General features: G+C 36.3%; 1 protein-coding gene across 1 annotated transcript in view; it reads right to left on the reverse strand.

Moving 5' to 3' along the window:
* The window catches only part of ARHGAP42 (Rho GTPase activating protein 42), a 147,338-nt gene that overhangs the window by 25,587 nt on the left and 97,007 nt on the right, over positions 1-24,744 (reverse strand). Inside the window, exons 6-13 of the mRNA XM_027639841.1 lie at positions 20,743-20,853; positions 14,328-14,432; positions 10,668-10,797; positions 6,791-6,891; positions 4,383-4,492; positions 3,516-3,594; positions 2,628-2,667; positions 1,363-1,425 (exon numbers count right to left, since the gene is read on the reverse strand). Of these exons, the coding sequence (XP_027495642.1) occupies positions 1,363-1,425; positions 2,628-2,667; positions 3,516-3,594; positions 4,383-4,492; positions 6,791-6,891; positions 10,668-10,797; positions 14,328-14,432; positions 20,743-20,853 (739 nt within the window). The remainder of the gene's footprint in view (positions 1-1,362; positions 1,426-2,627; positions 2,668-3,515; positions 3,595-4,382; positions 4,493-6,790; positions 6,892-10,667; positions 10,798-14,327; positions 14,433-20,742; positions 20,854-24,744) is intronic.

Genomic DNA, 24,744 nt, shown 5'->3' on the forward strand with positions numbered 1-24,744 from the left:
GAACCCTTCTGCATGGAAATGACACATATTACCAAACAACAAGGTAATGGCTAGGAAAAGTGAAAAAATAAGGCCCAAAAGCAGTCTGAAAACACATTACACATCAACAAGTTTGTATCACCTAGAAGTCAATGGAATTACTGTGCATCTATGTTTGCTTAAACCACCATCCCTTCCAGTTAAGATCTGACTGACATTTATAAGAGAAATGATTGTACTTACTGTAATATGAAAATAAAAACATATACTGTATACTGTTGCAACACATCAGTTGAAAATTTATAGGTTACCTATAAGTTACAATTGTTGTTCTTTTTCTTAATAGCACAGATAATAAAAAATGTTTCAAGAGTAACATTTGCAACACAGTAATCTAAATATTTAAATGATGATAATTTTATTGGTTTTAACTGCCTTTTAAAATCAGCAGGATTTAAATGTCTTCCATTCTCCTCACTTCAAGCCTTACCATTTAAAAATTGCCTAATTTTTCTCTGAAAACAACATTCTAAAATCTGACCTCTCACTTAGATAACCTAGGTGTTTGGTTTTCAAACATTCTTTTTACGCCTCATTCCCCTGGAAAAAAATGCAAGCTCTGAGTCAGCAGTGATTTAAAAGCTACATAACACTGTTGACTGAGAAGCTGAACTCATGTTGAGCTCAAGATTGCACAGAGACCACATTTGGATTACTAAGAGATCTACACACTGAAAGTTCAAAAAAAGGTTATCTCATTTTATGGGAGATGATATAGCCACACCTCTCCATTTGGAAGGGGTAATTTAAAAATTATTGTAGTTGTAAAATATCACCTCATTAGCAGAGTGATTATTACTTCCTTATTGGATATTATCACTACCAAAAATGAGTTGTAAACATTTAAAAACAAAATAACAAAACGTGTGCAAAATTATAGGAGTTATGCTCTGAAAAAAACCAGATTTACCAGTAGAGAGTACTGAAGCCCCTTTTCAGTATTCAGGTTTCATGCCTGAAACCAAAGTTGGGAGCTGAGACTCCTTACAGTTTTTATCACAAGAAAACACAATTCAGTGCACACACACTAAAGATTAAGGATGTGAGCAAATGTGTATAAAGCTGTCTAATCAACAAGAAATTACAGAAAATGTTTAAAAACCTCACTTAAATGGTACGTTACGAACTGTTGTTGGAACTTGTGGCAACAATTTTGAGTTGTAAACTGGGAGTGTAAACCACACAGATAAAATGTGGAAAGTCCAAAGCAAATGATGGACATACTCCAAAGCACAGTTGTAAAACATGAAGAATTAATCAAAGTAATATTTCAGAAAAAGAAATCATAATAATCTAATACATAATTTGTGATTAAATACACACCTCTTGTTTCTACAGCATGAATACATTTCCTCACAAAGTTGAAACCTGCTTCATTTAAGAACACTACAAAAAAAGAAAAAATGGTAATTACTTCCTAACATCAATACACAAAATCTCTCTGTTTAGCTACATTCACATATTAGTCAAGGGCTGATACACATTTATCCATAAGGTTATGATACTCATTCTGTAATAGTATTTCTGTAGATAAATCCTTAGCATTCAAATCCAACTTTCTAGTCGTTAGTGCATCTTTAGAAGCTTAATATTCTACTGTCTTTCTCAGAAATCAGTAGCTCCTCTAAACATACAGCTGAAAGCTTGTGGCTTTAAAAGGAAATTACTGTACTCCTCTCTGCTGAGCAAAATGCTTTTAAGAGTTCAGGATTTACATTATGAACAGAATATATTCATTGGATTTAACACAACAAGATTCCCTGTTCTTTACACACCACTCATAAGATGGTAACATAGGAAAACAATCCTTGTTATTGACTTTAATTAGTGGGTTTATTTCAAGTGAATATATTTCTCATTCATTTTCTATCTTCAACACCCACTGCTCTAACTAGCTAAACAAAGAAGAAAAATAAACTGTCTAAATAACTACTTAAATAAAGAAAATCATAAACAGCATATTTTTCACCATTAAGAAAAAACAGGTGCATTTGCTTAAATATCAGATTTTCAGTCTCAAATACACCTCCTATTAAGATGTATGTCCTAATCTGACAAATCTCTCTCTGAGATACATACACCCACATATATATTTAAATTATTTTTACATATTTAATAAAATATGATGTTAATAACAGACGTACCAATATAATATTAATACAATTATGCACTTGGCAGTGCTGGTTTAATGGTTGGATTTTATGATCTTAAAGGCCTTTTTCAACATAAATGAGTCTATGACTCTATATAAGATATTATCTCAGCACAGTGGTATGTATTTACATTTAGATTTACAGACTACTGACAGAAAATTAAAAGATTTATTAAATATATTGTAGCTTTGGAGGCACTCAAATTTTTTTCCAGTTTATGCTTGATAGCAATACAAAAGTTGAAGGCTGTCTCATAGTTTACATAGTTTAGGATGTGCTTTTGTGTAACCAAATCACTTAATCCAACAAAATTACTTCACAGCAATAGAAATAAAACATGAAATAATTAGTACCTCTCTCCCACACATATATCAAGAAACTGGAACATTACAGAAATCTAGCAGTATTTGGTAACTCAACAAAAAAAAAGCTTACTTTCTTCCTTCTTGCTAATAATGGCTGGTAGTGTGTAGATCTGTTAAAAAAACCAAACAAACAACAACAACGCAATAGGACAATAATTGTACTTTAAATTCTTTATTGCCAGGTTTGTTAGTAGTTGCTGCATGCTGTGCATCAGCTTGCTGTTAGGGAAATGCCAACTCTGCCTTTCACCATTTCCTGATGTTTACCACTCCAGCACACACCCGGGTTAACAGCCCGTGCTACTATAGGCAACTAATGCATTAGAAGTAAGATTTACAGAGTCCAAGTGGGTTAAATTTCAATACTACTAGCAATCCAATTTCTGTAGTGGTTCAGTCAGGCAAGAAGCATGTAAAAACACTCATTTGTCTAATAAAACTGATCAACCATTTTTTTCCTATCAGATACAGGTCTGACATCACCTTCATTCAGTGACTACTTTAAGGGTAGACAAATAGCGGGAAGAAAACTCAGACAAGCCTGTCTCTCAGTAGCTTTCAACACATTTTTCTGGTCTCTGCAGTGCCTTTTGAGATGATAATTGTTTACTCCACGACACTGCCCAAAAGATGGTTGCTCTTTACTACTGTAATAACTACAACTTCACATAATTTACCTGCACCATGAATCCTATTACTATGCTAGTCTATTACTTAAACTATTATTACTTAGAATATCCTATCATAAAATAATGATATATAACTGTAGGCTTAAATTAATAGTTCTCCTTTTCTACTTTGTACCTATTTTCACTATGTACTTGCAGTAGTGTCTCACAAAGAAAAGAACTGTATTTGCTGGTATTGCAACAGAGTATCTGAAGTTTATACTAGCTTCTTCTTTAATATGTGTGCCATAAAACCGTAAAATGAAAAGAAAATTAAAAAATATCCGTACCGGTTCCTTTCCATCCATAGCTTCGAGCCAAAGTTTTCGGTTGGATTCTGAAAAAGCTTGCAGTGTGATGATTCCAGGTCTGTCAAAAACACACACATTCAATGAAATTACTACTTTTCTCAAACAGTTTCCAAAGTTAGAATTCAAATGCATATTGACATGTGAATACATAAAAGACACAGTAGTCAGAGAAAGTTGACAGTTTCTGACATAACAGAATAATTTTGAGGTAGATATAAAAGAGGTCTGTTTTCTAAAAGTTTGGCAACAGTCATAAAACATTTTTTAAGACATCAACTACAAAAGTCAGTCTATTTATCATATTTTAACAACAAAAATTAATTCAATATTTCTCTATCTCTGAGCTTGGAAAAAATACTTCTACAAACTACTGTATACATATAGTTTAAATACAGGAAAGCTGTTTTCATCTATCTAATATAATAATAATACCCAGGAATAAGTAAAAAAAAAGTTATAGATGTAATTTTCAAGAATGAAAAACAATGTGCTATCATACATTTCTGAATGAAATAGACCTTTGAGCAGAATATGCTTATTAATAGGTATTTATAAAAATATGTATGATCTGTTTATAAAAGAGGATAGTTTTCCTACAGGTTCTGTAAGAACCTGTCTTGTATCTGCACGCAAATATAATGTAGTAAAGACAACACATACACAATGTGACAAATTTTGTTAGAAAATCGTGTTTGAACAAAGAAGTATTAAGTCTTGAAAGCCTAGTTTGTCTGCATACAAACATATTGTTTCTGCATACAAACATATCTGTTTCTTTTACAGGAGTAATTATTATATATTGGTTATGATTATTTTCAAATTGTTAACACTGAAAACAATTCAAACCTCTCGTATACTTCAATATCGAAACAGAAACGTTTGTCAATTGAATCTGTCTTTCTCCTGATGCAAGATTTTAGCTTGAACATTTCTGGTGAGCTTGTGACAAGGCCATTCTACAAAACAAAACAAAATGAAATTAGCAGAGGCAGTATGCTTATATAACTTGGCTTCACATCTTAAACTTAACCATATGAACAGTCAAAACATATCTTAAGACAGGGACTGAAATTATTTAGGAGCATATACAATATACACTATTTTTTCTGTATATAAAGTAAGACAGCAGTTAATAGCTTTTTTTCATGTATTTGTTATTTAATCATTATATTTCAGAAAATTCCCTAAATTCAAAACTTATAAAATCATATAATTCTGCCAACTCTCACATGCAGATAAAAAGATTTATGAAGAATAAAGCTGACTAACTCCTAATTCTGGCTACCATGATCATGAGACCTCTCTATAATGTTGGCAAGGCTGACACAGTTGGGGATTCTGAGTAATGGGAGGAAGCAAATGTCACTCCTGTCTTCAAGAACAGCGAAGAGAAGGATACAGAATCATAGAATCATTTAGGTCGGAAAAAGCCATGACTAAACCATCTACATGTCTTTTAAATACCTCCAGGGTTGGTGAATCAACCACTTCCCTGGGCAGCCTGTTCCAATGCTTGACAACCCTTTTGGTGAAGAAATCATCTGTAATATCCAATCTAAATCTCCCCTGATGCAATTAGAGGCCATTTCCTCTCATCTTATGGGGAACTATGGGACAGTCTGCATCACCTTTATCCCTGAGAAAGTGATGAAGTAAATAATCATGGAGAGCATTTCTGAACATATTAAGGGAACAAAGGTTACTGGAAGTAGTCAGCATGAATTTAATGAAGGAAAATCATGCAGGATCAACTTGATAGCCCTCTACAATATGATGGATGGCTCAATCTATGATGGAAGAACAATGAATATTGTTTATCTCAACTTTAGCCAGGCTTTTGACACTACATCCTACTATATCCTCATAGACAAGTACAGGTGGAGCACAGCCTAGGTGGTAAGGTGGACGGAAAACCCTCTGAACTGCTGAGCTCACAGCAGAAGTCCAGCCGCAGACAGTGACCAGTGCTATGCCCAAGAGGTCAGTACTGGGGCCAGCAATGTTAAGCATAAATAGTGATAAGCCCAGGTACCATGACAGGTAGAAGCTGACAGAGCGGAAAGCAGCTTGGCAGAAAAGCTTGGACTGCACCAGGCAAAGCACTGCCTGCAAGTGGAGGAAGAGGTGATCCTCACTCGCCATTCAGGACTGATGAGGTATACATGGAATGCTGTATCCAGTGCTCAGGTCCCGGGTACAAGATGGACAGTGAGGTACTAGAGCAAGTTCAGCTAAGGGCTACCAAGGACTAAGGACTTGGAGCACAACTAGCTGAAAGGAGGCTCTAGTGTGGTGGAGTATCTTTTGCCATGTCTCAAAGGAAAGTATGTGAGAGAAGGCCTGAAGTCGCATCAGGGGAGGTTAAGATCAGCTATTAGGAAGACCTGAAGTTGCGTCAGGGGAGGTTAAGATCAGTTATTAGGAAAAATTTTTTCAGAGTGGTTAGGCATTGGAATAAGTTGAAAAAGTTGCCCATGGAGGTGGTGGAATCACCACCTCTGGAAGTGTACAAGAAGAGTCTGGATGTGGCACTTGGGGATGTGGTTTAGGGTGATTATGGTGGTACTGGGTTGGTGGTTGGAATAGATGATGTTGGAAGTTTGTTCCAACCCTGATGATTCTGTGATCTGTCATATGAGAAGAAGCTGAGAGAACTGGGACTGTTCAGCTTGGAGAAGAGGGATCATATCAGTGATTAATCTACAAATACCTGATGGGAAGGAGTGAAGAAGACTGAGTCAGATTCTCCTCAGTGGTGCCCAGTGAAAGGGCAGAAGGCAATGGGCACAAACAGAAATACAATTAATTCCATTTCAATTTAAGAAAAAGCTTTTTTATGGCAGTCAAACACTGAAATAGGTTGGTCACAGAGGGTTGTATCCTTGGAGATATCTAAAACCTGACTGGACACAGACCTCACTAGCCTGTACTGGTTGACATTGCACTGAGTTTAAACTAGAGATCTCCAGAGTCCCCTCCCAAAACTCATCCATTCTACGAATCTGTGCAAATGCAATTGATTTCCTACACATTTGCAATGACCACATTAGAGAAGTTAGTTAATATGAGGCTTATATATGTTTTAAAAGAAATATTACTTAAAAATTTATCCATGCGTAATAAGACATGCACTGCTTCATCTATGAAAACAGCCTTATGCTGTGTTCATATTTTTTTTCTTTAACAGTTCTTAAATGCTTAATATAAAAGATGGAATATATAGTTCATGTATGTATCATGTATGTGCAACTCACCACTTTTCCACCAGATTTGGCTTCAGCTATACTCATCGTAAAAGTTTTTGTTCCTTTGTCATAAGTGCAGTAATGTTTTACCCATGTAAATCCAAGAGGTCCTAGAGTAAACAGAGATAGTATTAAAAGTATTTGTTTTAGCATTTTATCGCTATTTTAGTTGCAGTTAGCAGAGAAAAATAAAACAAAGCAGCATCCACATGTAGCCTACAAAATCTAAGACTCTCTTAATTTTTTAATCTGAACATGTTGTTCAGGTATAATTTTCAAACACTGCAGCTTAATAAGGTTGCCCAATAAAGTTCCAGCAGACTGATTTTCTTTGGCAACTGGATAGGTAACTGCATTTTATTAGGGTAAACAGGCAGGAAACAGGAAAGAACAGAACTTGAGGATTTTTCTGGCTAGGAAATACAGTTGAAGATTTTATCAACCCAAGTGAAACACAACTCAGTATTACACACTTTCTCTGAAGGAAACCTTGAAGTCTGTTATTAAATGCAGAAAACTGGATGAACTCATAAAATTGGAGTGCATTTTCCTTTATTTTCAGAGTTCCTGTCAAAGGTAACAAATACTCGTGGTACTGTCATACAAAGGTTATTCTTCTACCTGTTACCTTAGGGTAAAATGGCATTGGCTCAGAGGTAAATTTAATCTTACACAATTGAACACTGACAGGAGATTTCATTATATGAAAGAAAGCAAAGCAACTGCGCAGTCTAAAACAACATTGGTTTAGAGATGAAGGGATAAAGCGGGATGAGGGTGGCGGAGGTGGCACCTCCAGCAAGAAACACTGGCCTTTTATGCCTTGGAGGGGGTCTTGCTGGGGAAGAGGTGACTGTAGCAGTGGTGCATAATGACCATGTCCACAAACGGAGAGTTGCACATGCTCACAATACCAAAGTACACTGTACTTAGGGATTCAACACTCTTCCTTTTAGATGGCCACAAGTGAAATCTACAACAATCCCCAGGTGGATGTGTGCCTGATCCTGGAGAGGTCACATCACACTACTTCTTAATCCTACTGCAAAGCACAGGATCTCTGATGCAGAAGATATTTTCACTCCTGGATTACCTAGAGTTTTGTTCAGGCACTGCTGTGAATCTAAACACAAAACCCTCTTGATCTTAAGCTCAATGGTATTTTAAACTTGGTCTATGCTAATGCAGCTTAGATACAGGCATTTATAATGTGTTCTTCACTGTGAGGTCATGGAGTAAATTCTCTCACCATTTCGAGAACTCTCTCCACATCCTAGAAATACAGCTAAGATCTCCCACATTTTTCTGGGAAAAAAAGTTTAATGTAGCAGAGGAAAAACACAGGCTCCCAGATTCTTACAGATACGTCTGGAGGGGTGATGCACTTCAGAGGACAGGATAATTCAAGTTTTTGCAGTGTGCTGACTGCTCCCCCTTGGGCCGGAACATTATGGCTATACCCGCACTGGTTAATAAACAGTGATGGCAGCATTTACCATGACTAGGTAGCACAGGTAACTTGGAAAAATATTTTTGATTTTTAAGAATAGGAAATTTAGCACAGAGGGTGGGATATTTTGTCCAAGATTGTCTCAGTGGCAGGGAACAGTTCCATTTATTTTACTAGCATTGACACAGTTTGAGTACTCAGCTCCAGAGACCAAACACATTGGCTACATGAAGACGTAACAAGAAGGAAGAACACTTCTTTCCTCTTGGACAGTATTATGCTTCAGAGCCTAGCATTATAATATGGCCCCCTTCTGCAAAGCTATAACAAATGGAGGTGTCAAAGCAGAGAAAAAAACACATATATATATAAAATGCAGTATTGTAACTTTTGTGTAAATTCTGAATAGAAAAGGACTAGATGAGACTTTCAACCCACATGTGATTTTCCAATTCATTTCAATGAGAGTTAGTCATGGGAAAAACATGACATTGATTTTTTTCAGACTACCGTATGTATGGATCCATTAATTCTTTTAAAAACGTGTCATGATTTAAGAATGGCATTCTCCAATTTAGCATTCCCACTGAAATACTCCAAACCCATGCGCTGCTTGCTCACTCCCCGTCCTTCCCCCTAACTCCCCTGCAGAGGGATGGAGAGGAGAATTGCAGGAATGAAAGGTAAAGATCACAGGCTGAGATAAGAACAATTTACTAGAAACAGCAATGAAATAAGAAAACAAACAGTAATAGCAACAGTATTAATAACAGAGTGGTCAAGAGGTAACCAATTCCTGTGTGAGTGCTCATCACGTGGAAACACCAGACAATACCTGACTGCTTCTTCTGCCACACTATGTGACCCAAAAGGGATCCCTTCCCATCTCCCTGGAAAATGACATAAGGTAGTATACTATAATCTCCAGGTCCTATCCATACCTTTCATGGATAACTAAAAAAACTAATCCTGCCCTGGCCAGAACCAGGACAAAATGAAAGAGCTTTAACCTTAAAAAATGTATTTTAAGGGGTTTAGTTTTTTTAATGCAAAGAGTTAAATAAAAATGGAAGGTGTTGAAAACAAATCTAGTAGTTTTACTATAGATACAGTGGCTTTGCCTTCTAAATGTAGCCACAAAGGTGATGGTCATATGATAGACTGCATCAATCATGTTAGCTGGATGTCTGACAATTCAGAAATGTAGATGTGGGAATTTACAAGGACTGCTATGTTGACTTCAAGAAAGCTCTCCCATTGCCTGTGTTTTGGAGGAAAGTAACATCATGATTCAAAAAGTCAACTGGTTATGCACCCACAGAAGTTAGCTGTTCTGCTCTTATATTTTATTTCCACTTAGCACAACAAAATCTGTAATTATTCTGAATCAATTTTTTCACTGATGGCAATTCATTCTCTCTTTTAGCGTATATAAGAAGGCTGAGCACTCTCAAAGCAATTTTCAGTTGTAGCCAGTACCATTTTTTTCAAAAATTACCACGATGTATATCAGTAATAAATACATATAGAATTTACTTTCAAAAATAGCAAACATTTAACCCAGTGACCCACAATTTGACAAGAACCTATAGGATGACAGTTGTAGGAACATAAACTTGCATGACAAGGAATTATACAACTAGTACCTTCCCTACTGCACAGTGATTACAGATCCTCTCACTGTTATTCCAGAATAAACTAATAAACCAATGTCTTTTCAGTAAGAGGATGTCAAGTTGGCCTCTCACTATTTAATGAAGCACAGCATGTGCCCAGTGCTTCACTGCTTTTCACCTTCTCCCATTAGTAAGGCTCTGGTCCACTTAACACAGGTTTCTTTTATGATTATTACTCAATTAAAATATAGAGGGTCTTCTTAAAACTTTCAGTGCTACTGAGGGTAAAAGCGGATGAGGTTAACTAATATAAGACTTTATTTAGATGACTTTTCTCTTACATCACTGATTCCCATTAAGTGTATGCTCATTTAGTCTTAAGATGGTTGGGTCAGTGGAGATCCCTGGCACAAGATGCTCCTGATGTCTCAACTACAGGCCCTGTTCATGCAGGGAAAGTCTAGGTGACAGGAGGGAGTCAAAGCAGAGTTCTGGGAGCTTGCAGCAAGGCACAGGGCAGCCAGCCAGCCAGCCACTGGGGCAAACAACAGCAAGGACCTTCCCACAAGGATCCAGAGAGCAGGAGTTGAGTTGCTTACAAGTGTTTTGATTACCATTCCATCTGACTGTAGCTACTCTGAGTGCTTTTTGAAAAATCAAACCCTTATTTTTCTTTTAAACTTTTCAATCATTAGGAAAGTAACTAGAGCAGAAGCCTGCAGCCATTCAAACACAGAGCCGTTGATTTGTCCTGCTAACTAAACCATATCCTTGTTCTCGCCTTTCAAATCAAATCAAAAGATACATCTGTTGTACTCACGTTTCTCCTGCACATAGAGATAGCCTTCCATTGTCCATTGACTTGGTGGTCTGTAATCCTGGTTGGCTGATTTCATTCTTTGCATGAGTCTCTCCACTTCCTGCCTAGTGCTTTCAAAGTTATTCCGAGTCTAATACCCGGAAAAGGAAACAAACAAAACCCCACATTATCTCATACAAGTACAGAAACAACAATGAAGAACTAATTATTAATAATGCCAAATAGACTGTATCAGAGACCAACAGAAACATTTCCCTGAGACATAAAAGGAAAAAAAAAAGGCGATAAAGAATAACACTCTTCACTTCTAGAAGCCTAGGAATAACATACTAATGAAGAATTCAACTTAAGTACACAAGTGTAAAGGAAATGTAGCTGAGAATAGCACCATTCCTCTTTCTGCAGGTCACTAACCTCAGACAGGAGCCATTTCATATCTTTCAGTATGCTTACACAGTATTTTGCAGACAGATGTAGGCTTTCTCTCTGTATACTCTAGGATTCTCAGACAGAAGCCTGGCTAAACTAGAAGCTGCTGACAGCTTATTCTGAAACCTGAAGTAATAAGACTCATTGAACCACCTGAAGCACAGTGCAGAAAACACTAGTTTGGGTTAAAGCCAGGCTAATGTATCCAGACAGCTGTGATTTCTCCATACATGGAAGCGACAAATGTACTGTGTATCCATATCTGCAGCAATACCACAAGTGCTGATGCTCAGAACAGTCAGGTTATTGGCGCTGTCATGAATGTTTTTTGATAGGACTATGCAAACACCATAGTTTAGTATAACAAAAATATGGTATGTAAGAAACAGTTCACAAATGGCAGAACTGTGCCGAAAGCATGGAAGTACTGTTTCTATCCTAAATATCATGTGTATAACCGGGCATCTTGCAAAGGAAACAATTACAGCACTAAGATGTGTTTTCCATACTTCCTAATACCTATATGCATGTGAATTCAGTGAGGCTAGGGTTTCCCTCCCTGCACCTAGCATGGTATAGTAGAGGAGAATTATTGTGAGGTGCCAGAGGTTTGATAGGTTGTTCTTAATATATCAGATATTGAACACTCTGTTCCTACAGGTCATAGAAAAAAATAAAGATTTCGGTAATGTTTCTACAAAATCATCTATGGACTCTAATCCTGACTAGTCAGAAAGATACTCTCAGGACTTCATACATCAGTGAATACTTTCCACTTTTCACGGGCCATTCATGCAGTTAGATGTGCTATAGTATAATAATACATGTTTAATCTCCTTTTTGAAGACAAACATTATTATTAGGGAGGAAGTAAAATTCTACTCTTAACTTTTCAGATTTGAGACCTTTGAGAGGGACATGTCATTGAAGGAATGTTCCCATGTTGAGAGCTTATGTCTGTCTATTAAGTCCTTAATTACTTTTAAGCAGCCAGGTCTCTGAATCAAATTATAGAAAACAAAGCCAAATGGACATATAAAGTACACCACTGGCCAGCTGAAACAGTTAAAGTGACAACAGGTCACGTTAGAACACCACTACTCTCCTACTCCTGTGGCTGTTACCACTCCTGCTCTAACCAGTACGACATATTTAAGAACAGAAACAGCGGTTCAGGTCAACTCTTCTCCAAGACCTGAACACACAATGCAGTGGTGAGAAGTACTTTTGGCAGCTTTAACAGACAGGCTGAACACAATTTTCCCTGTCTGCAGTTTGTCTTTCCCTATATAAATTGTTTCACTTCAGTCTGAGGTTGGGTGATGCTATGAATGGCAAGTCAGAAGAGAGCCCAGCTGGCTAAAGGAAGTTGTGGATCTAGATCTGGAGGCAGAATTCATACTTCTGTCTAGCAGGAGTTAATGATGTACTGATCCCACTGTTTCTTCATGTGTATATTTTTTCAAATGTATAAATACAATGAACAAAAATAATCATAATACATTGATACTTCTGCCTAACTTTATATCTCGCCTATCTCTGTAGTCTATTTACAATAACAAGTTGCATTAATATAATATTCAGAAGACATTAAATTTAACTATATCTTAAGTAACGCTGACATAAAAAAAATCCTGTAACAATTCTGCTTTTATAGATATGTGCATAGAAGATACCAACATATTACGACTTACAATGTCAGTTTTGGTCTGCACTATGGACTCATGCTCCTCTTAGAACTTGCCATATTAAAATAAATAAATTTCTGAAGTGCATTTTTCACCCTTTCAGTGAAACTGCTGTGCAACAACACTGACCTCTTGTGCCTATATTTGAAAGAGTCTTAGTAGCAAACAAAGTAGAAAACACATAATTTGAAAGGACAAGGGGCTGAGATGCTCTACAGTCAGAGAATATTTGCATTTTGATCCAAAAGGAAAAGGTTAATCATCTAGGAAGTTTAGCCTTATGTCTTCAAGCAGCTTTTAAAATGGAATCTATACCTATGTATGAACAACGAGACATAAAAGGGAAGGGTGTTGTGGAGGTCTTCTGCTGAACTTGTTTAAGTGCAGCAATATCTGGAAGAGTGCAGTACTCCTAAGAATGCAGATCTACATTAACAGTAATTTTCCAACTTTGAGCCAACATAGGCCTCTCTAATAACAAGGTGCTACAGGGAAAATGTCAGTTATTTTATTTTCCAGTAACCCACAGAGAACAGCAGTTGAGCACAGTTAAAGTGTTCTTGTACTTCCAGATCTGTTTCATATTCCCTAAGTTCAGTGGCCAAGGCACTTCCACTAAGGCTGATGTCAGGTATTCTAGGCGGTTGTAGCTTTTTTGCCTCTAGTAGAGCTACAAAAATTTCTGTCAGGTGTATCTTTTCTTGAAAGAATAAAATGGATTTAACTTCTTTTTTAAATTCTGTTCCGGACTTTGATGTTACTTGTCATGAAAATTACAGGGTTGGCCCAATATGAATATGCTGAATTTCACTTGTATACAGAAGTTATAATGAGTGGAAAAGTATGTTGATTAAATGCATTTTAGTTATCTCTAATAGGTATGAAATTTTTGGGCATAGTTTGTGCCCAAAATAGGATCTTGTATGGCTCAGACTATCAAATCCAGACCAATCTATAGCAAAAGATCTATCTGCTCAGTTGAGAGTAACTCCGTACACAAAAAAAGAGATTCTTTCTACAGGTGAAACAACATTTGTGAGAGCTGCTCGTGGAAGAACATCCCACCAGTTCTTTTATGGCCCAGGGAGCAGCCAGAGAAGGGCTTCCCAAGTATGCTTTATATACAGTGGGAAGCTAGCAGACAGCCAGACAAACTGTATCATTCTATACCAGCTGAGCATTTTTGTACCTTCACTTACTCCAGAAGAGAGGCATCACTCTCAAGAAAGCACTTATACAAGTTTAAACTATCCGTACTACTGTGTTTTCTAACAAAGACTTGGTTGCTGTCCTGTTTTTCTTGACCTTCCTCACAAAACTTTGATCTGGAAATCACGAATTAACTATCTGAAGATTAATTTTTCCGAAGTTATTTGCTGTCAGGAATCTTACTTTAACCTTATAAAAATAACTTTTACCTATTTGTATATTAGTTTGATTTCAGCTTACTAAAACATTGCAAGAGTTTCAATAAAGTGCTACGAGTCTAATATTCTGAAATTAAATTAGCAAATTAAATGGGATAAATACAAATCATCCTTACGTTCTGCAAATTGAACTGCAGTTGCTGCTTGTATGGTGCAAACTCCTGAGCCAATTCATATCCTTCATGGTAAAATGTAAATAATCCTTGAAGAAAGGCCAAGAGCTGAAAAGGTAAAATTGAGAAGCATTATACATTTTTAACTCCTGGAACAGTCTATACTTTATGCGTAAAAGCACAGCTTTGCTGAGAACGAATCCACGGTCAGAACTTAAGAAACAGAAAGAAGTGTTAAACAGCTTTTGCATCATGAAGTTGTAATGTACATAATAATTTAATTCACTGTCATAGTCATTTTATCCAGTATTTCAGCTGGAGTCTTTGCTAGTATTCATTTTCCGAGTTCAAACTTTCAGAGTTCAAGGGTTTTTTTCTCAAAATATTTTTGCACTTTCTTCATAGTAATTGCTTGGGCTATGACTTATTTTCCACAAATGAGACTTTTGAAACTATGTTTTGGATAGCTTAGTACAACACAAGAAATCCAGACTCTTTCTTCCTTCTCTGAACAAAATGCAAACTCTATCTGGTATGTCTGTGAATGACTCCAACAGAACCACTGAAGTCTACATATATCCAGTTGAAAAGTCTTTTTAAAGTTTGCTTTAAAACAATGTTCAAGTAGTAAAAGGAGCATCTAGAGTTTAGCTCTTGAACTAATGCATTCCCACCATCTCTTAGTTTTGAAAGCCTTGTAACTTACTCTGCTTTAAATTTTAAAAGTGTTTTAACATTGCTGTAAATAACAAGCATTTAATTTCTTATCAGGGACTGTTCTCTTTGTATAGGTAATTTAGATTAAAAAAAAGTTAATAAAACAACAACAAAAAAGATAAATTAATTTGTATGTACAATAACATAAGTTCTAACAAGAGGAAAGATTTTTCTTAGTATATTACACTACTAAAAAGCTAATCATCTAGGCTAAGTAACTGGATGTCTAGGCTGCCTCCTAAATCAGTAAAGAACCACAGGTATTCAGGAGCATAATTCTTTTTCCTTTTCCAGACTTCTCCCTCAGGATGGGACGAATGATCCAATGGAAACATTTCTCTCTCTCCATTGACTATTGAAGCAGTCTAGACTTAGGCAACAAAAATGCCATTGTTCATATTTAATGCACTTTGCTTTGTGTTACCAGTAAGTGGAACAGCATAAAAATGTAGTTTTTACTGTGTTTATATTTTCTTTACATTTACTCTCAGTCCTACTTGGAGAAGTGTCCTTAAATTGTTCTGCCTCCTCTCTCCTGTTACTCTCTAAGAGACTGCTGAGGTCATGCTTATCTGCCTGCTGTTTTGCTGCATTAGTAAGTTAAAGCAGTTCAAGGTTAACAGACCATCAGTGCTGGCACAAATGCAAACATAAGGATAAGGCTGGAAGTAGGACTTTGCCCTTGGTTTTTTTCCGGTATTGCAGGATCAGCTGAAACGCTGGCCTCAGGCAGAGATGGTGTGGGCCAACAGCTGTCCAGTAAACTGGTCACGGAGCTTGAAGAACTGAAAAGATCCTTGGACATCAAAGTAAGTTTTTGTGGGGGCCTCTGTAGTGGGTATGAATTCCTGAACTGTATTCCACTACCTAACAAACAAATGAAGGTAACATAGTCAAGTGGAACGCTCCACAGCTTGTGTAAATTGTCTGTCCACCTGAAATCATTATCTCAGCTAAGGACCTGACCTTGAAAGTCTCTTATTGGTTAACCAGTATTGGTTAACCACCAATTCAGGTGGTTCTGAGGAAGGTCCAAATACAACAGTTTGTCTTAAGAAGCTCCACTTGCATAAATAGATAGAAAGAGTTCTATAATTTTCTATAACTTTAGACTATAATTGTAAATTTCTATAATTCTAGAAAGAATTCTATAATAGAAAAGAAAGAAAATTAATCTTGCTTTTTTATGAATAGAGCATAAAATAAGTAAATTATAACTAAGGCTCTGCTCTGGCTCCAGTTATGTGAAGCCTGTGCTCACAGTCTAGATCCAGTTATTTATCAGTGTCCTCAAATACAACTCCTTCAGATGCAGCAGCATAACTACTCCTGTGCTTACTCTGGTTTGTTTCAGTCTAAAGGATTAACATAACCTGTAAGTACAAGTTTGATGCTAAACCCACCCCTTTCAACTAAAGAGGTACTGCAGGAGTAGTATGAGCGCTTAGCAAAACTGCAGTCACATCACAATGTTAGAGCACACCAAAATTACAATAAAAGAACTAGCGGGAGAAAGTTTCAGTGTGTCACCTTATGCCTGAATTATAAAGACCAGTTTACAGAGCATTTCAGGAGAATGTACTATAAACTGTTTAAATTTCATCCTCAATACTTGAAGAAAACCATTTTCCACCACACAAAACACATTTACAAAGTTCACTGAGAAATACCAAGGAAAATATTTAACACAAGATGGCAGCAAAGCTGAATTTATCAGAAAGCAAAAATACAGCAGCAAAGAAAAAAAAAAACAAGCCCTGAGAAAAATCTAAATTCATTTTGGTTAAAACACTTCTCAGGTATTCTGGCAGTTGTGCATTGCAGAGGATCTGGCCTTGAGGTCCTCTTGGTCAAATACTCTCTGAGCACTTAGAAAAATAGGAATAAAAGAAAAATATTATGCAAGTCCTATATCAGCTTATTCAAGTTCTGTGCTTAAACAATGGATGGTATTTGCTTCAAAATATGTGTCACTAGCAGTGGAAAAACAAGGATCAGAAAATGCCCTGTACCCAATGGGCCTATGCCATTGAGGCAATGCCATAATCACTTCGATTGACAGGTACAGCCAGAGCTCTGCACAGAAGAGATCTAAAAGCCAAGGACTTTTGCCGTAGGCTTATGCTCATATTGGGGTTTTCTTTTTCCTGGTGTTAGTGCTGCTAAAGGCAGGCTCATAATTTTAAAGCAATTAATATTAAACAGAATAGAAAAAAATACTAAAAACAAGAATAGAAAATCAGTGCTTTTCCTTCCAAAGAAGAATGAATGTATTTTGAGGTGCTCTTCATACATAAAGAGGTAATTTGTTTCATCAAACATCACAAACAATGCCTGATGCTTTCATATCGCAATTTTTCATTTTAACAAGTGCCTTATAGTTACCTCATTCTGAGTATCTAATCAGTCACATCAATAAAGAGTGTGGTCTGAACTTCGTAATACAAAGCTACTCACCATCTCAGAGCCACGAGGATTTCAACACAGAACCTGAAACTAAATCCAGCTACTTCTGAGACTTTATTTATTTTTATGTAGAGCTGGTGACCTCAAGACTGCCTGGTCGTTTCATTCTCACAGGAAGAAGATCATACTTAGGTTTCGGGTAGGGGAGGAATTTAACCTTTGGCTTGCAGCACATCAGCCAGAAGTCCCTGTCTCCCTGTTTTCATTTTATTTATAAGCAGATAGTGCTTACTCTTCAGATTAAAGTGAATGTAGTTAATAACACAGAAAATTCAAGAAAGAGGAAATCAAGTTTAATGTCCATTGTGAAGTCTCATGAAAACACATACAGTTACAGGCAGGGTTTTTTGGTTTGCTGTTCTTTTTTTGTTTTCTTTAAATAAACATTTAATGGACCATCCCACACATTTCAGATAGTTTACTGCTTATGAACTCTATGCCCTGATTTCTACAGTAGAAGGAAGTCCTGGTATCACCAAAGGACAAAGCAGAGCTCTAGGAAGGTATTTGCATTTTTTTAACAAGCATAACATCCTCAAAAAGTGGCATTGGTTTGGACTAGCTTCTTTGGGCTCACAAAGGAAAAGCTAGCAAGACAGATTAGTGTCACTTACTTTGCTTTTTTGTTTAACTTGATGTAAAGTAAATTTAAACATTAATTTGACCTTCAGAAAAAGTTCAAATTCATGATTTCTGTGAAAACCTGAGTTGTTTTTTTTTCTTGGAAACAATCTAGGAGGATCACAAATAGGAATATGTCAGTTACTCACACTAGTACACATTAGCAGCCCCTTCAATCAAGATGCAGAGGACAACAGAGAAACCCAGGGCCCTGGAAGCAGCTGCATAAGTCTACCTGAAATATTATAATCCTCTATTCTGTGTCTGAATCATTAGCATGTACCTTAAAATCTTTCCCTATTCTCCTTCAGGAAAGAACATACTCCACTCTTACCAACTTCTACTGTCCTAGCTGTAACCCACCTGGCAATTTTTGCCAGGTTATTGCTCCCACTCTGATTCCCAGATCATCCCTATCCTCTGGCACGGAAAACCTGAAGGTCTTGAAAGGAGGTCCAGCAGATCGTTTGCTTTTCAAGTTCTATTCCCATGTCATGAACTTATCCTTCTTTCATATGGGCATCACAGTTTCCTCCTTCACTGCACTAACAGATTTATTTTGTTAAACGCTCCTTCAAAGAGTCCATTAGCAACACATCAGACCAAGAATTATATAGAGATGTGACACTGTGCTGATAAATCAGACATAGCTAGCACATGCACTAGAATGCCCCACAACCATCAGAGCTCCTAAGGAGGAATGTCTATATAGACACACATCACCAGGCATCATCCATCATCTGAATATCCATAGAGCACATTTTAGAAAGCCTATTTTGAAGTCTTTGTGGTGTTTTTTTGTTTGTTTCTGTTTTGGTTTGGGTTTTTGTTTGTTTTGTTCATTGTCATTGTTATTTTTTTGTTTCTGTTTTTTTGTTGTTTTGGGTTTTTTTTCTTTCTTTTTTTTATTCTCATGGTATTGCTGATTTGTATTATAATTTACTTGGTATACTTTGCCTTATGGGTTTTAGTAAATAGTTTTATTCCAGCATTTTGTATGTAACAAACTACAAACATAAAATTAAGAATTTTGAAGGTTCAAAATTTTACAACTGATGTTATAATTTAAGCTCCGTTTATATTCAGCTTGATTATAAATAAATTCACACCCATAGTCAGATGACACTGCCTGCAAGGGCTACTACTGTCCAGTGTATTCCCCATACCTTCCAGAGTATTTCCCATAACCTTCCTCTGGAAAAACAAATAATGAGCTGTATGCAACAAACAGCATACTGGGCTGAAATGCCTACTGGTCTGAGACAGCATAGAAACTGATCCACTTAAAAGTAAATTTTACCTATTTTAACTATGTGCAATTGCACAGTATTTTCCAGTGCAAAAGTCTTTTCAATACAGAAAGTTTCTATTACATTAAAGGAGCATAAAGTCTTCTATACTAGGGTCAGAGCTAGGTCAAGATTGCTAGATTTTTCCAGGATGTGAGAGTTTTGCAGAAGGAGACAGAGAGAGACACTCTGGATTAATCTGTGACAGGTAGAAAAATGTTCTTATTTAGGAATCCGAGCAAAGTTTTAGTCCCTAAGATTTGGCAGCTGTATGCCATAAAGATAGGATTTCTGTAAGTACTGCTTGCTGAATCCAGGTTCATTAGTTTGCATCAATGTCAAACGTTCACTACACAATACATTCTCATCTCATGGAAAGAAGGCATCTGAGAAGCTCTTCTTGGTGACAGGGGGTGTTAGAGATATAATTCAACTTTTTTCACAGCCAAGAGTGTTGCTTCAGTAGTTACAAGGAAGCTGGAAGATGGTGTGAAGAGAGAGAAAAAGTTATATTTGTCATGTTCCTCTATCACGACTGATGTTCTGCTATGCTCAGTAGGCTTAATGGGAAGGGACAGATGACACTGGAAGTTCTCTGTCAAGGGCTACGGGTACTAACTAAATGAGGCAACTGGCAAGCTAGTCCTGTATGACACGAACAGTAATACTACTAATATGCCACAGAAATATGCTAGCACATCATACACATCATACTGCTTTTGGTACTGACTGACCAAGAAGATAGCTGGGAGATGAGGGGGGGCAGAAACACAGTCCAGAAGAAAATCCCAGACCTAAATATAGACTTTGAAACACAACTTTATCTTACTCTTTAATGGAGTGTCAACACATGCTTTCTTTTATGTGCAAAGTAAACTAAAGACAAAGGGCTCCACCAACAAAAAATAAACCAACCTATCCTACAGAAAAGTTGATTTTTCACTTTATTTCATATGTAAATCAGAAGAACGTACGTGTACACTACATACATGAAATATTTAAATTAAAAAACTGACTTAAAATTTAAGCCATTAAATCACAGTATTAGTTAACATCCATTATGTGTTGCACAGACACAATATTACATGTTGTCCCATTAAAATGTTATACACACTTCAAGTCATCAGACATTTCACTTCACAGCAGATATGAAACTCTTATGTAATCCTTTAATAAACATGGAAAGTGCCCAAGTCAAGATCTTCATGTCTACGTACAAACAACCTGCATTCACAACTTTAAAAGGGAGCAAAAAAATACAATAATTTAAATTAAATTTTTAGCTTTAAATGCGTCCATTCTAAAGAAAATAAAACAAAACTTACAGGTTCTACAAATTCAAATTTCTTTTTCTCTTGTACTTCTTGAATTTTAAAAACATATTCTAACGATGCTTCATAAAAGTTCTGATGTTCTCTGTCAATCTGTGTATCTGCCTAAAAGACAAAATGAAATATAGACAATATTAATTTAGTCTCATGATGAAAGACTATGTCTTTACCAAACAGATTTTCCGTAAAATTACTTTACAAGTTTCATGGGGTTCAATTTTCTTCCTGAAAATTGAAATACCTCCTTAAAATAGCTAAATGAAAGTTTAAGAAGCTAACATTACACATTTTAGCCTCATGCCTTTTTCCCTCTTTTTTTATCGTTTGCTCTTCCTTTTTGCACTTTCGTATTCTAGTTTTTAGGAAAGCCTGGAGGGGAAGAAAGGTGGCAGTAGGTACTTGGTGTATGCAAGTTTAGAAAAAGAAATAAAAGTGAGTAGCGTAGGAATCAAAGAGAGACAAAAAGATAATTATTTCTATTGAAATGTTTAAGTATCACATGCACTGAAATTGTATCTATTTCTTAGCTTCAAATACCTTCTCAAGAACATTTTCCTTTCTTAAATAGGCTGTCTTTAGCATTGACATCTTGCAACTTGTTATTTTATAGGATGAATCACATGCTCTTGGAATGTAAACACATTTAAGTCCTTAACCTCATAAATAAAATATTTTTCAAGTTTTAATTTTCAAGCGACAGAACTACAAGGCAATACTTGTAAGAAGTGCCTGACTAATACCACCCACCATGGGGATCCAGTACCAGAACAGTGTCTTCTGCCTAAACAGCTAAAGAATTAACTCTTATCAGCTGATAAAGAGTAATAGGCTTTTATCCTCAATTTAAACAAGCCACAGGAGAGGGAACTAACAGACAAGCAGCGCAGCATGTAGATAATGCTCAAAGGAGATGCAGATTCTATTTTAATTCATCCTTCTTCAAAAAAAATTATTTTCTCAAGCAAATCCCTTTTGGGCTGCATTAGTTAGGTTTATGGTCTTTGGTCAAAATTTTTTCATGGATTGACAATTCGAGTAAGACCACTTCACCTACTTTTGATGCATGCCTGTTAAAATACAGAAGGATACTTCTGTATATTCTCTAGTTCAATTCTGGGATTAAAAATAACAAATGTGGGGAAGTTGGAAAAGCTTGATGTTGTCTTCCTTTGAAAACAAACCAGCAAATACATCATAAAAGATGTTTAGTACTTTTAACAGTATAAAAGCAAAAAGTCAGTGCTTTCCTTCAGGCAGGAGTTGGTCATCAATAGCACAATATATAATTAAGATTGCTTGTTTAGTGAAGGACATCCTACTACTGTGATTTGGCTACACAGACTCTTAATATTGATCCACCTCCCTAGCCCAGTGCTCTAACACTACTTCAACACATGGGCCTCAATGTTATATTTCAAGTGATTCAGTACCAGCATTTCTTTCCCATGCCTATAGCAAACAAACAAACAAACAATCAGTAAATTAAGTACACAAACTAATATTATGAAGCAGAAATCAAACACTCAAAATGCCAATAATGAACCGCTCTATCTCAAAATTAACTCCGCGATTTGCCATTCATGTGGTGTGTTTGGCTACTGTTTTCTCTCATACTCTGTTAATAATTTTATTTCATAAAAAAATGTATCACAAAGTCAGTGCTACATAGCTGAACCAAAGCAGTTGCCACCACTTTGAGACATGATCCAAGAATCCCTTGCTCATAAAAGTGGCATCAATAAGCATGTGAGACAGACCTCAGCTCTCACATTTAATTGTAAGTAAATAATAAAATCTAGTTTTAGAAATTATCTCTTTCAGGCTTTGGCTCAGAAAAGGTATTTAAACACCTAATTAAATCCATCTCTATTCTAAATAGCATTTAAGCAGGTTGTAGTTGTAATGATACACCAACCAAGTACCACCTCTAATATGGATAGGTTCCTAAATTAAGGCCATAATCACCACCAATGAACAGGGACTATATCAGAATTTCACAAATATCACAGAATCACAGAATATGCTGAGTTGGAAGGGTCCCAAAAGGATCATCGTGTCTAACTCTTAGCCCTGCACAGGACCAATATACATTCTGTAGAAGCTTATGAACATCAAAGGATTCAGATTTGTAAGAATCACTTTGAAAGTGATTTTAAAGTTTCAAAAGGTGAAAGGATTTTCACATTTTCCTATGACTTCAAGCTTCATGTATAAAATGAAGATATTTGATGTATATGATTTTGAGTCTCTATGTGTATGATATCTAGTTATAGTGAGTAATATTTTCATTGATGTAGGCTATCATTACAATGTACATAAGAACATCACATAAGCTTAGGGACTGATTCCGGAACAGATTTCAGACAAATAAGATCAGAAGTTTATTAACTTTCTCACATCATTCAATTCTGCCCATTTTCTGCTCCTCTATGGGCTTCCCTAGGCAGTGAAAAGATCCTACTACGAAGACTCCTTTTGGTGCTAAAGGAAAAAAGCGTAGTCATCTGAGTCTTGCAGGCTCTTAAAATATCCAACACATTTCAGTTAGGTGAATATATGCAAACTACTCTCTACAGAATATGTTCGGACCATCAAACTTCAGATGCCTAATTAAGGTGCTCTCAACTGCACAGCCCAACAGAGTACAAGAACTGATCCTTGCTCATCCCAGTACTCCTTAACCCACATAATGTGAGGAGGTATCAAGAAACCTCATAAATCCAAGGAAATAGCAAGTTTAAAAAGAAGAATTTTTTCTGTGTAACTGTAGCAGTCAAAAAACAGTATTCCCATCTCACTAAATGCATGATATTGATTTGAGGCATGGACTTCCCATCACCTGAACTGAACATCAAAGTCCTAGCTGCCAGAACCACTTGGTTCTTTGCTCATGCCCTGGTTCTGCTGTGGGTTGCTCCAACAAACTCCATCCTGGACATCTGTGCTATAAATGGGACTCACCCAAACCACTCTGGATATGAGTCAGCACTTACCACTTGGATTTCAGGCCAGGAATTAGTGCTTGGCCTCCTTTTATTTACAATACAGATATAGGCCAAAAGTCTCCCTAATTAAAATTTTTGGTACCTATTTGCTATTGTACCTTCTGCTTATGGCAGGTCTATGTTGCTGATTCAGCACATCTACAGCTGCAGAAAACTGGGGAAGACAGAAATGCCCTTGATTCTTTACAAGGGAGGTATCTGGGAAAGCAGAAAACCTCAGCCTCAGTTACAAGATTTTAAATCCAGATATGTCACTTAAGGACACAGTGGAAAATATTATTCTGGTTTTTCATTAGTTTATATACTTGAGTCAAATCCACTGTTATTCTACCATAGTTTATTAAATTCACAGTTGTTACTTTTCACTTCAGTTGCTACTTTTAGACTGCAATTATTCTCATGTCTCAAGAGTAAAATATTTTATTTGTTTTATTTTATTTCTATTCTAGAGCAATTTGGTGCTTAAGTTCATTTTTCCACATTTCAGTAAGAAATTTTTTTTTTTCATCTGGAGCCTAGCCTCTAACAGAACTGCTTCTTTATCAATACACAAGATATGTAGAAAAAGTGAAAGCTCTGACATATAAATTGAATAATTAACCAATCCTACATAACTGATGTCTGATATAGACTGACTACAGGAATTCAGGTATATAAACATTATTACAAATTTTGAATTGCTAAGCCTGATTTAATTTGAATTCTAATATTACCGGTAAGCATGAAAAAAAATCTACGACTTGTGACTGAGTGATGGTCACATCTCTGGTGAAAATTCCATCTGCAAACTAATCCCCATGATTTAAGAGCCATCATGACAAGAGTTATCCCATCAAAATAATTTTTAACTATTTTTGGCATAAATCCCAAAGTGTCATTGATACCATATTGCTGGGTTTACTATAATTTGCTTCAAAGAAAAATCACAATTATTTCTACCAGCATACTGAAAAGCCCTGGAATTCTCCTGTTAAACTAGAAGTCTTCATGG

The sequence above is a fragment of the Corapipo altera genome, unplaced genomic scaffold, assembly GCF_003945725.1.
Source record: "Corapipo altera isolate COAL_440 unplaced genomic scaffold, ASM394572v1 0, whole genome shotgun sequence".
In the NCBI taxonomy this organism is placed as follows: domain Eukaryota; kingdom Metazoa; phylum Chordata; class Aves; order Passeriformes; family Pipridae; genus Corapipo; species Corapipo altera.